General features: G+C 44.2%; 1 protein-coding gene across 2 annotated transcripts in view; it reads left to right on the top strand.

Annotated features, from left to right (window-relative positions):
* LOC137374834 (S-arrestin-like) overlaps nt 1-12,125 on the top strand; it is a 55,106-nt gene that overhangs the window by 29,087 nt on the left and 13,894 nt on the right. For both annotated transcript variants that reach the window (XM_068041377.1, XM_068041378.1), the window contains exons 8-10: nt 794-929; nt 4,224-4,308; nt 8,747-8,819. In XM_068041377.1, the coding sequence (XP_067897478.1) occupies nt 794-929; nt 4,224-4,308; nt 8,747-8,819 (294 nt within the window). The remainder of the gene's footprint in view (nt 1-793; nt 930-4,223; nt 4,309-8,746; nt 8,820-12,125) is intronic.

The raw sequence follows: 12,125 nt of genomic DNA, 5'->3' as shown, positions 1-12,125 counted from the left end.
TTTAGACAGGGTGTTAGTGTTAGTTCTGTTCACAGGAGGCAACAGCCCATGACACTAAACTGTCCCTAATTCAGTACCAACGGGCATTAAACTGGCAATTTTAAGAAGCCACATATAGTGATGTGAGAAATGGAAAGATATTACATTGGCCTCTTCAACATGTAGCTGAGTAACAGTGTTAGGACAGTGTAGCGAGAGCCTTACTCTGTATTTATCCCATTCTGAACCTGCCCTGGGAGTGTTTGATGGGACAGTGTATCTAAAGTGTGCGATTTTAATCTCTTCCCCCATTGGCTGTTATTCCATCAGCTGCTAAAGCCCTAAGCTATGGAATTCCCTCCCTAAACCTCTCTGCCTTTCTTCTTTCCTCCTTTAAGGCAATCCTTAAAACCTACCTCTTTGACCAAGCCTTTGGCATTTACCCTAATATCTCCTTATGTAGCTAGGTGTCAAATTTTGGTTGCTAACAGTACTCTGAAGCGCCTTGGTGATTTACTATGTTAAAGGCACCATATAAATGCAAGTTGTTGCTGCTGTTGTGCAGTTTAATTTAGCTTTTAATTTGTTCTTGGGATGTGGACATCTAAGGACATTAAGAGTCAACCACATAATGTGGGACTGGCAGATCAAGTGAGGATGGCAGGTTCCCTTCCCTGAATGACATCAGTGAATCAGTTTGGTTTTTATGACAATCCAGCAGCTTTTGTGGTAATTGTTTAAAATCTTAGTGTTGGTCAGGTTTTGTGTGAACTTCTTGTTGCTCACTGATTTTGTCCCCTCTTTCTTTTCCTAGAAGCTCTGTGCGTCTGACTATCCGCAAAGTACAGTATGCTCCAGATCGTGCCGGGCCACAGCCGACTGCTCATCTCAGCAAGCATTTCCTGATGTCAGACCAGCCACTCCACCTCAAGGCATCTCTGAATAAAGAGGTGAGGGAACACCTAATAGAAGCTACTTATTAAACAATTCTGTACTCTTTGAATTGTGAAGAAAATGTGTTTCAGAATCAAAGAGATACAACTAGGAAGATAGGATAAGGATTAGGCCAATTAGATCGTGGCTGATTTGCACCTCAACCTGATTTGCCATCTTTTGCTCCGACCCCTTAATATCATTTCCGAGCAAAAATTGATCTTAGTCTTGAAAGCTCCAATTGTCCTCGTATCCTCACTAGTTCCGGATTTCTACTACCCTTTGTGTGAAAGAGTGCTTCCTGATTTCACTTGTAATGGCTTAGCTCTGATTTTAAGATTATGTCCCCACTTTCTTGATCCCCACCAGACAAACCTAAATTGAACTCCCTTTGCCATAGTTTTGCCCACTCACTCAACTTGTCCGTGTCTCTTTACAACTTCCTGCTCTCATCTGCATTATTTACTGTCCCCACCCCCCCAACTTCACAGCAAGTCAAAATACAGTGTGATAAATTTTGATCAGATTCAGGGTTAATCAGTATAATTCATTTTTGTGTTATAACAAAAAATAATGAGCATGCTTCTACATAACAGTGCCTTAAACAAAATCTCCCCAAACTACTGTATTCTCCCTCTGTGCCTCGCCAGAGCTTGCCCTCACAGCTCTCTGAATAACTTGGTAACCTTTGTAACTGATTTCCTGGGTCTTGATCTCTGTCTCTTTTTTATATCAGCATTACCTTTCTTCACAGCCAAAAGAATCAGCCTTCCCAACACAATGGTTGTCAGGTCTTTATTGAATGTTGAGACAGGCTAATGAACTGCTTATAACTTGCAGCCTTTGAGAACATTATATCAAAGCCCAGCTCTCACAAGTATGTTAACTTTCTGTCACCTCAGTGCTTATATTAAAATAATATGTATGAATACACTTTCTTTTAAAACCCCCAAAAATTAACATAATTCTTTTCTTCACTAAAACCTTTCTGTGGAAAAATAATTTTAAAAAATCCCAAAAAGTGACACCCTCTACAATGGGTAAGATATATAGTACAGGTATATCAGGTACAGCATGGCTTAGATGCATAATAGAGCTTCTCCTACACAGCCCCAAATATTTAGCTCAGCTCTAACCTCGGTAAAGCTCTTCTTATTCCTTCAAGCGTTATAGTTCACAGCAGTCATCCTCTGCCCTCTTTGAGCGTGACAATGAGCAGCATCTTTTGATGCCCACATCAGAAGCCCCATTTGCAGTGGATGACTTACTGGGAAATTGTGGCAGCCCTTGATTTCCTTGATCAGCCAACTGCTGCATGCAAGGCCCTGTGTACTTCATACCAGTTTAGTGTCAAGTTAGGGGTGAGGGGAATTTTTGTGTTGTGGATCCATGTCCAGGGATAGGCACTGACATGTTGCACCACAGACATTTGACAAAATTATAGACTTAGCCACAGAGATGGGTGCAATTAATCTGTACATATAGTGTATAGCCAACCTATGCCATCTAAAAACATAGTCTGATTTAAACACATTTCTCCCTATTTAGTGAGATACCTGGCATTGTCTTTGCTTGCACAAGTAGTCAATGTCTTCCCGCACACTTGATGTGCGATGAGGAGAGTTCAGATACATGACATCTGTCAGCGGTTATCTGGATCTCTTTCTCTCTCTCTCCATCCTTCTTACCTCTCCCTCTCTTCTCTATGTGTCCATCGCTCTTCTTTCTCCCTCTCCTCTCTGTGTCCATCCTTCTCCCCTCTCCCTCTGCCTCCCCTGCACCCCTACCTTTCTATCCTGCATGCCTCCCTCTCCCCTCTGTCCCCCTCCCCCCACCCCCCTCTCCCACACCTCTCCGTCTCTCTCTCCCCCTCACTCTCCCCCTCTGTCCCCCAGCCCCCAATGCACCAGGAGCGGAAGCACATTGCTGCTCGGCACCAGCCCCACACTCTGCAAGAAACCAGGGCGTTTGGATAACTGAGAATGTGGATTGTCTGCCTAAAAAAAAAAGCTTGGTCTGACTCAAAGAAGTCTTCATTTTCCAGAATTATCATTGCTTTCCTGTGTGTGATCCTACCTGTTCCACTCACACCAACACTCCCCAGGGCTGATTCCGCAGGTCAGACACGGGCAGGGAGCACTTGATTGATGGTCCAGTCTTCCCAGGGAGTCCCACATCCCCTGCACTCCACCAGCATTGCCCCACTCCCATTGGTCAACACCCCGTGATTGATGGTCCAATCTTCCCAGGGAGTCCCGCCTCCCCTGTGCTCCACCAGTGCTGTCCCACTAGCACTGCCCCACTCCCATTGGTTGACACCCCGTGATTGATGGTCCAGTCTTCCCAGGGAGTCCAGCCTACCCTGCGCTCCACCAGCACTGCCCCACTCCCATTGGTCAACACCCCGTGATTGATGGTCCAGTCTTCCCAGCGAGTCCCACCTCCCCTGCGCTCCACCAGCACTGCCTCACTCCCATTGGTCAACGCCCCGTGATTTTAAAACACAAGTTTAAAGGCTTGGAGGAAGATATTTAAAATTATCACAGACCTCAAAAGTTTTACCACAGCCACGTTGCCGACCCCTGCCCAAGTCCTGACAATGTGTCTGCAACAATTATGACAGAAAGGACCAGCCTTCACCTTTTCTTCAAGATGTAAAGCAGAAGGAAGCCCAGAAGTCTGTCCCTCATACAGAAGGCTGCTTCCCCTCATTCTTCTTAGTTGAACTTTAATTTGGGTCCCATGCTGCACAGCAGTACTCTAACCTATTCTATCTCCTTCCATGTATTATACTTAGACTATAACTCACGCCCTTCCTTCTCGTCCCATTAAGAAAGGCGGCTTGACAAAGTGGTACTGACAACCAGTTCAATGTATATATGTGGCCTTGCTAGCTTGGTTGGTGAAGCCAACATCTAACTGAGCCACAAGAGGTCTCAGACTTGTACTGAGTTAGCTGATTTCAGACAGGGGAGTGGTTGGAGCACTATTAATTGGCCTGATTACCACTGGATTATGGAGGGAAGAATTCAGCTTGATTGCCTGCTCACAGTCACTTTCCAGTGATTCTTGCTGGAAGGTGTGAGCATGAGGCTCAGGCAAGAATAGGACTGGGCTTGGCTGGGATGCCCCAACAGTTGAATAGCCTAGAAACGCTCACTGGGCTCAGATATGAAGGGTGGGACTTGGATGAGGTACTAGAGGGCAGGCAGCATCTGGGAGCCATGTTCCCAGAAAGAGTCTGTGCTTCCAGAAGAGGAGGTTGAAACCAAAGGGCACTATTTGCGCTAATGATTATATTCCTTCCTCAGATGTACTACCACGGGGAGCCCATCAACGTCAATATTCAAGTGACTAATAATTCTAACAGGGCCGTGAAGAGTGTCAAAGTATCAGGTATGGTGGTGTCGTGGTTATCAACTAGCAACCCAGAGGTCATGAGTTTAAATTCCACCACAGCAAGTTGTAAAATTGAATTTGATAAATCTGGTCATTCGTGGGCTGGCATCAGGAAAATGACTGAGAGCTGCCAAATTGCAAATAATAACACAGCTGGCTCCCTGGGGAAGAAAACTTGTCACTCTAATTGGGTGCAGCCTACATTTAACTCCAGTCCCACACTACAGGGTTGAATTTTAACATCCTTAAAATGGCCTATCAGGGCACTCAATTGTACAAACAATTGCTAAGTCCAAGAAGAAGGATCACCACCTTCTCAAAGTGACTATGAGTGGGCAGTAAATCCAGCGTTGCCCATGTCCCAAGTACAAATTAAAAAAACAGCTGGATTATACAAGACAGGACTTGCACTCTGAGATTACCAGTCACTCTCACTGACTTTCAAAACACCCTCCCAAAGTTAAACATTTCTCCAACTTTGAAATATTGGGCTGGATTTTACCAAGTCCCTGAAATCGGGCTCCGTGGCGGGTGGGGGGCAGGGGGGCAGAAAGATAGTTGCGGCAGAGGCCCACCACGGAGCTTGACGCTGGGAGGCCTGGCCCAATCCTACCGGTGGCGGCGAGGCTCTGGGGTGGTCCTCCCGCTCTGGGCGATGGTACCTGGATTTAAATATTTAAATTAATGACATGCATAAATTTAAATCAATTTATCTTCAATCTTCCGGACCTGCCGCGATCATTGGTGTGGCGGCCAGCACTCCCGCGCCTTCAATTCCGCGTCCGGGGAAAGCCGTGTGACACTGGTGGGGAGGGGGGAGGAGTTAAGATTTTCAGTGCAGGAGTGTGGGGGGGGGGGAGAAACGGGGTCAAATAAATGTAAAGGGTGTAGGGTATGGTGGGAAGGGGTGAATTTTAAACTTTGTGCAGTCTTGGGGTGAAGGTCAGATTTAAAAGGTAAGTGTTTTGGGGGGGGGAAGGGTAATTAGTTAATGTAATTGTTATCGGAGGTGGAAAAGGGGCAAAAGAAACTTATTTGATAAAATTTTGGGACATAATACTTTAAAAATTCAAATTGACCGGCAGGACAGGCTGCCCTTTAAAAATGGCATCAGCACCTGCGCACAGGCAGCTGATGTCGTTGCTGGTGACGGACAGCCCGCCCCCTTCCATGTGATTGAGAGGGGCAGGCCACCCCGGCTATTTCAATGAGAAGTTCGCAGGAGATCGTGTGGCACGTGCGTGTGGGCCCTCATTTTTTGAACTCGCTGCCGAAATCAGCGGCAGGCTCTTAAAATCCAACCCATCATTTAGCAAGAAATGACATTGTGTGCAAAAGCCAAGCAACATTTAAGCATTTAAACCAAATGATTCCTTTAAGATGTGTCTGGGTAAACTGTGCTAACTAATGTGTCTCTGAGTAAACAGCGCTAACAAGTGAGTCTCTTGGTAAACAATGCTAACTATTGAGTTTCTGTGTAAACGTTGCTGGACTAGTGAATCTCTGAGTAAACAGCGCTAACAAGTGAGTCTCTGGGCCAACAGCGCTGTACATGTGAATCTTTGAGTAAACATTGTTGGAAAAGTGAATCTCTGAATAAACAGTGCTAACTAATGACTCTCTGAGTAAACAGTAAACCTAGTGAGTCTCTGAGTAAACATTTCTGCACTAATTACTCTCTGAGTAAACAGCACTAACTAATGAGTCTCTGAGTAAACACTGCCACTCTAGCAAGTGCTTTGATATACAGTATCATGTAGCAATCCTTGGGAGAAGAGGCTGACAGCAAATGCCAAGCTAGAATGGGTAAGCAGGTAGCAGTGCAGTAACTTCAGTATTGATTCACCTTGTCATGCAGACCCCCACCTGCCAAGAATGAGGCATATTAATTTCATCATATGAACATTGATTTTTAAACTGTTGCTGGAGTGAAGAGATGACTTCTTTGAAGATCACCAGATGCTTGGCTGGAAGAACATTTGCATACTAAGAAACAGTGCTTGGAGAGACAAAGGAATTGTTCACTGATTCAATTAACAGAGATTGGTCTGGGCAATGGTAACCCACATCTTGTCAGTAAGAGACAGCCCTACACCGCCCACCGAAAGCTTTGAAATCCACAAACGCAGGAGCGGTTAAGCCAGTCAGTCACATGACTAACCTGCTGGCCAGCTTGGAGCTTTGAATTGTGCCATACAGAAAGGAACAGAAGGCAGTTTTGCAACTGAAGCTGGAACAAGCAAGACGCTCTCTTGGCTGTCTCTCTCTCTCATTTTCTCCCAAGCCACCGGACCTACGGAAGACATGTAAACCTCAAGAGAGAAAAGACTCCGACATTGAAACAAGTTGAAGTGTGAACTGGGGCCCAATGAACAGCAGGGCTTACTGACAACCAGAGACTCCACATTGAACTCAAAGGACTGTAATTATAATCCCGATATTGCCTCAAACTTTTCCCCTTTATTCTTTTCTACTTTTCCTGTCTCTATCTGCGTGTATGTTTATAGCGTATGCATGCTTGCGTGGTTGCGTCGCATATTTGTAGTCATTAACCGGTGTAGAGTTTAAGATTAATAAACTTCCACCTTTCTTGTTTAAATCTAAGGAAACCTGTTTGATTTCTTTGCCTTACAATTGGAGCAGTAAACAAGGATTCACTGAGGCGTGGAGCTAAAAACACAGTGTTTCTCAAATTAAACCCTGTTATGGTTAAACCAGACAAAGGCTGAGAGGGAACCCTAGACCCCTTCTCACCTGGCTGTAACAACCTTCTAATTCTGGGCATGTGCTTGGATACAACCACTGTGGAATCCTGGCAGTTGGGAAATAGTCCATTTCAAACATAGGGATGCAATTCCCAATTCCTTCCTCCTTTTCGCGCATCCCCTTTTACATAGAACTACATAGTACTTATAGTACAGAGCAGGCCATTCAGCCCAGTAGGTCCATGCTGGTATTTATGCTCTAGGCAAGCCTCCTCCCACCCTTCTTTGAATAAACCCACCAACATATTCCTCTATTGTTTCTCCTTCATATGTTTATCCAGCTTCCCCTTAAATGCACCGATGCTATTTGCCTCAACTACTCCATGTGGTAGCAAGTTCCACATTCTTACCAGTCCTTGGGTGAAGATGCTCCTCGGAAATCCCTATTGGATTTCTTAGTGACTATCTTATATTTATGCTCCCTAGTTCTGGTCTTCCGTACAAGTGGAAACGGCCTCTCTACATCTACTTTAGCGAACCCTTTAATAAACTTAAAGACCTCGATGAAGCCAACCCTCAGTTTTCTCTTTTCTAGAAAGAAGACCTCCAGCCTGTTCAATCTTTCCTGATCGAATGAAACCAGAACTGAGAGGTTATACCTATCATTTGATGTCAGCCGTGGTTCAGTGCATAGCACTGTGACTCAGAAGGCAATGGGCTCAAATGCCACTTCAGGGACTCGAGCACAAAACCCTAAGCTGACACCCCAGTGCAGGACTGACAGAGTGCTGCACTGTCGGAGGTGCCACCCTTCAGCTGGGACATTAAACCAAGGCCCTGTCTGCCCTATCAGGTGTATGTAAAAGATCTCATGGCACTATTATGAAGAAAAGCAGAAGAGTTATTCCCGCCATCTGGCCAAGCTTTATCCCTCAATCAATATCACTAAAGAAACAATTATCTGATCACTATCACATTTGTTTGTGGGAGCTTGCTGTGTACAAATTGGCTGCCGTGTTTCCTACATTACGACAGTGAGTACACTTCAAAAAGTACTTAGTTGGCTGAAAATTGCTTTAGGATGTCCTGAAGTTGTGAAAGGCGCTATATGAATGCAAGTCGTTCTAATTCTAGAAAATCGTTTTTGCACCTTTTCCAGTGCCTCTATATTTTTCTAAAATATGGAGATCAGAACTGTGCACAGTACTTCAAGTGAGCTCTAACCAATGTTTTTTTTTTATAAATTTAACATAATTTCTTTCTTTTCACTTCAATCTCTCTAGAAATGAGCCCAAGTGCTTTGCTTCCTTGTTTTTAATGGCCTTATTAATCTGTGTTGTTACTTTTAGCCCCTTGTCTATCTGTACCTCCAGATCCCTTTGCTTTCCTACCCCATTTAGATTCTTATTATCCATGCAATATGTGGCCTCCTTATTCTTCCTACCAAAATGTACCACCTCACATTGAACTATATTGAAGTGCATTTGCCAAATATATACCCATTCTGCAAGATTATTAATGTTTTCTTGTATTTTGCCACTGGGTATTAACTATACCCCCCAATTTGGTGTCCTCTGCAAATTTTGAAACTTTCCAAAGGGCCCAATTTTAACTTACTCAAAACCCATTCACTTACACAAATCAGGCCCTTTGACTCGGTATGTTAAACATTTTCCCAACTACAAATGCTGTGTGTTCAGTAAGTCTGAATATCTTTTCTCTCTTCTCAGTTGAACAAGCGACTAATGTGGTGCTGTACTCGAAAGATACATACGTCGAGGAGGTTGCTGTGGAGGAATCAAAGTAAGTAAAGCACTTTGACAGCTCAAGAAAAGCCTCATTGGATGGCCAGGGATTCTAAGAATCCTGTAAAATGGCCTGAGCTCTGTGGGACATCCTAGACTCTACAGCATCATCAGGATGATAAGAGGCCTGTAGAATGGCTGGTGCCGAATACAGTAGCCTGGGCCCTCTGTATGGCTGGAGCCTTGTAGAGTGGACTTGGACCTCTAGGAATAACTGGGGCCTTTAGGATAGTGAGAATACAATAGATGATAAAAGCTCTACAAATCAGTTGTAGCTCTTTGAATTAACGGGGCCAGTGTAGGATGGCTGGAGTGCAACAGAGTGGCTACAGTAGCAGATCAAAGATCACACTCCACCCTATTCCCAGGTTAGTTTGAGGAGTTAAAAATCACAGGGACCTGATGTAACAGGGTGTAATATTTCTGCAGGGGTTCTCCCTATCTCTGGCTGGAAGTAACAAGTCAGGGTAGGAAGGGAATCATCTATGAAGCTGCATTTGTTTTACTGGCATGCCTGTACAGGTACCAGTGATTTGGACCAAAAGGGTAACACAGAGGAGGGTAACCATGAGTGACATTGAAGCAAAATTGGTTACGCAGATGGATAACAGAACTGGTGTTAAGAATAGGTGAGTGATGATTGTGGGGGTTTTGCAATTGGGAGAAAGAAAGTATCTCTCATAACATTTCCTGTGTCTGCCCCTGCCTTAGTCCAACTGCTGCTGAAGCCCTCATCCATGCCTCCAGACTCGAGCATTCCAATGCATTCGTGGCTGGCCTCCCACCCTGCAACCTCTGAAAACTTGAGCTTATCCAAAACTCTGTTGGTCCAAAGCTCGTACTAACTCGCTCGCTGACCGAGATTGGTTCCTGGTTCGGAAATGCCTTAATTTTAAAATTCTCATCCTTGTTTTCAAATCCTTCCATGGCTTTGTTCACCTTATCTCTGTAATCTCCTCCAGTCCTACAACCCTCCCTACACTCCTTCAATTCTGGCCTCTTGTGCATCCCTGATTTTCATTGCTGCAGCATTGGTGGCAGTGCCTTCAGCTGCTTAGGCCCAAAGCTCTGCAGTTCCCTCCCTAAACCTTTCTGCCTTTCAATTTGTTTGTCTCATCTTTAAGATGCACCTTAAAATTTACTTCTCTGACCAAGCTTTTGGTCACCAGTCCTAATATCCTCTTATGTGCATTGGTATCAATTTTTCTTTGATAGCACTCCTGGGATGTTTTATATGTTAATGACACTATATAAATAAAAGTTATTGCTGTTGCTACTCACATGATTCAGAGTATTGAATGATGTGTTCTTTCCCAGGTGACATGACAAAGCGAATACAGAAGCCTCTGAATGGGAGGACGAGCAGTCAGAGGTCATGGTTGTTGTGGGAACCAATGATATAGATAGCAGTAGGTTGGAGGTTCTGCAGACGGATTTCTGAGATATCAAGTTCTGGATTAAGGAGTGGAACCTCCAGGGTACTAATCTCTAGATTACTTCCAGTGTCACATGCTGGACCAGGCAGGGAGAGAAAGATTAGGATTGTCAACATCTGGCCGGAAGGATGGTGTAGAAGAGAGAGTTTTAGATTCCTGGGACCCAAGGAGCACTTTTGAGGCCAGAGAAGGATGTACAGATGGGGTAGCCTTTATCCAAACCAGAGAGGCACCTGCGTCCTTACAAAAAAGATAAATAGGATAGAGGGGAATCTGATTAAGAGGGTAGAAGGGAAAAATCCCACAGTACATCATGAAGTACGAGAAGACCAGCAGGACATATAGGCAGAGTGATAACTATTAAATTCTGTGCATAACTGGATGTAATATACAAAATGAACAGCTGAGTTAGAAGCACATTCAGCCAAAATGTATGATGCAGTTGTCGGTACAAAAACTATTGGCTATTAGTTGTACATGATTAGGAGATAAATATTCCAGGCTGTAAGATCTTTGAAAAGTACAGAGAAATTGGGAAAGGAGGGGGAGTATCAATATCGAGAAAATACACAATTGTAGTAGTAGAAAGAAGGGAATTCAGTAAAAGCGCTTAAGCAGCGGAAACTCTCCAGATAGTGTTAAAGAACAACAAAGGATGTTAGTCTCTGGTTGGAGTTGGCTATAGACCTCCTGATAGTAGTGATGTTGTGGGGAAATGAAAAATTTCAGGGAAGCATGTAGAAAAAAAGTAATGTGGTTATAATGGGAGATCTTAATTTTCACATAAGCTGGGATAAGCAGAACAGCTCAAGTAGTAAAGTCAATTCGTTGTAGAATGTGTTCAAGACAGTTTTCTAGAATAACAGCTCAGATTTTGCTGCTAATGACACTCACCGTTATTTATGTGTAAATAGTACAGAAACTTAAGGCAAGAGGCATATGTGAGGTTAGACCTCACCTCATATTCAAAAGTTGCTGAGCAAGTTGGTAATTGGTTGGGTTTGTAGACAGAGAGTAAGGCTATAAGGAACATATGGTGGGATATGACAAGTGGCGTTCCTTAGCCAACTGTATTGGGGCCTCAACCTTTCACCATATATATTGACTTGGGATTTGGGATGAAGGAATAGAGAGTTGTACATCCAAGTTTACAGATGACACTCAGTAAGTTGTGTTGAGTAGGAAACTATAAAGGGACATAGATGGACTATGGAGTTCCTCAGGGTAGTGTCCTAGGCCCAACCATCTTCAGCAGCTTCCTCAATGACCTTCCTTCCATCATAAGGTTAGAAGTGGAGATGCTCAATGATGATCGCATGATGTTCAGCACCATTCGCAACTCCTTGGATACTGAAGCAGTCCCTGTCGATATGCAGCAAGACCTGGTCAACATTCAGGCTTGAGCTGATGAATGACAAGTAACATTCGTGCTACACAAGTGCTAGGCAATGACCATCTGCAATAAGAGAGAATCTAACCTTGACAGTCAATGGCATTACCATCGCTGAATCCCCCACTATCAACATCCTGAGCTTACCATTGACCAGAAACTGAACATAAATACTGTGACTACAGGAGCGGGTCAGAGGCTGGGAATTCTGCGATGAGTAACCCACATCCTGACTCCCCAAAGACTGTCCACCATCTACAAGACACAAGTCAGGAGTGTGATGGAATACTTTCCACTTGCCTGGATGGATGCAGCTCCAACAACTCAAGAAATTGAACACCATCCAGGCCAAAGCAGCTCACTTGATCAGCATCCACCACCTTCAACATTCACTCCCTCCATCACCGATGCACAGTGGCAGCAGTGTATACTATATACAAGATGCACTGCAGCAACTCAGCACACCTCCTTCAACAGT

Source organism: Heterodontus francisci, chromosome 11 (genome assembly GCF_036365525.1).
Source record: "Heterodontus francisci isolate sHetFra1 chromosome 11, sHetFra1.hap1, whole genome shotgun sequence".
Lineage (NCBI taxonomy): Eukaryota > Metazoa > Chordata > Chondrichthyes > Heterodontiformes > Heterodontidae > Heterodontus > Heterodontus francisci.
The sequence above is the reverse complement of the archived record's forward strand: the minus strand, read 5'-3'. Positions and strand labels throughout refer to the sequence as shown.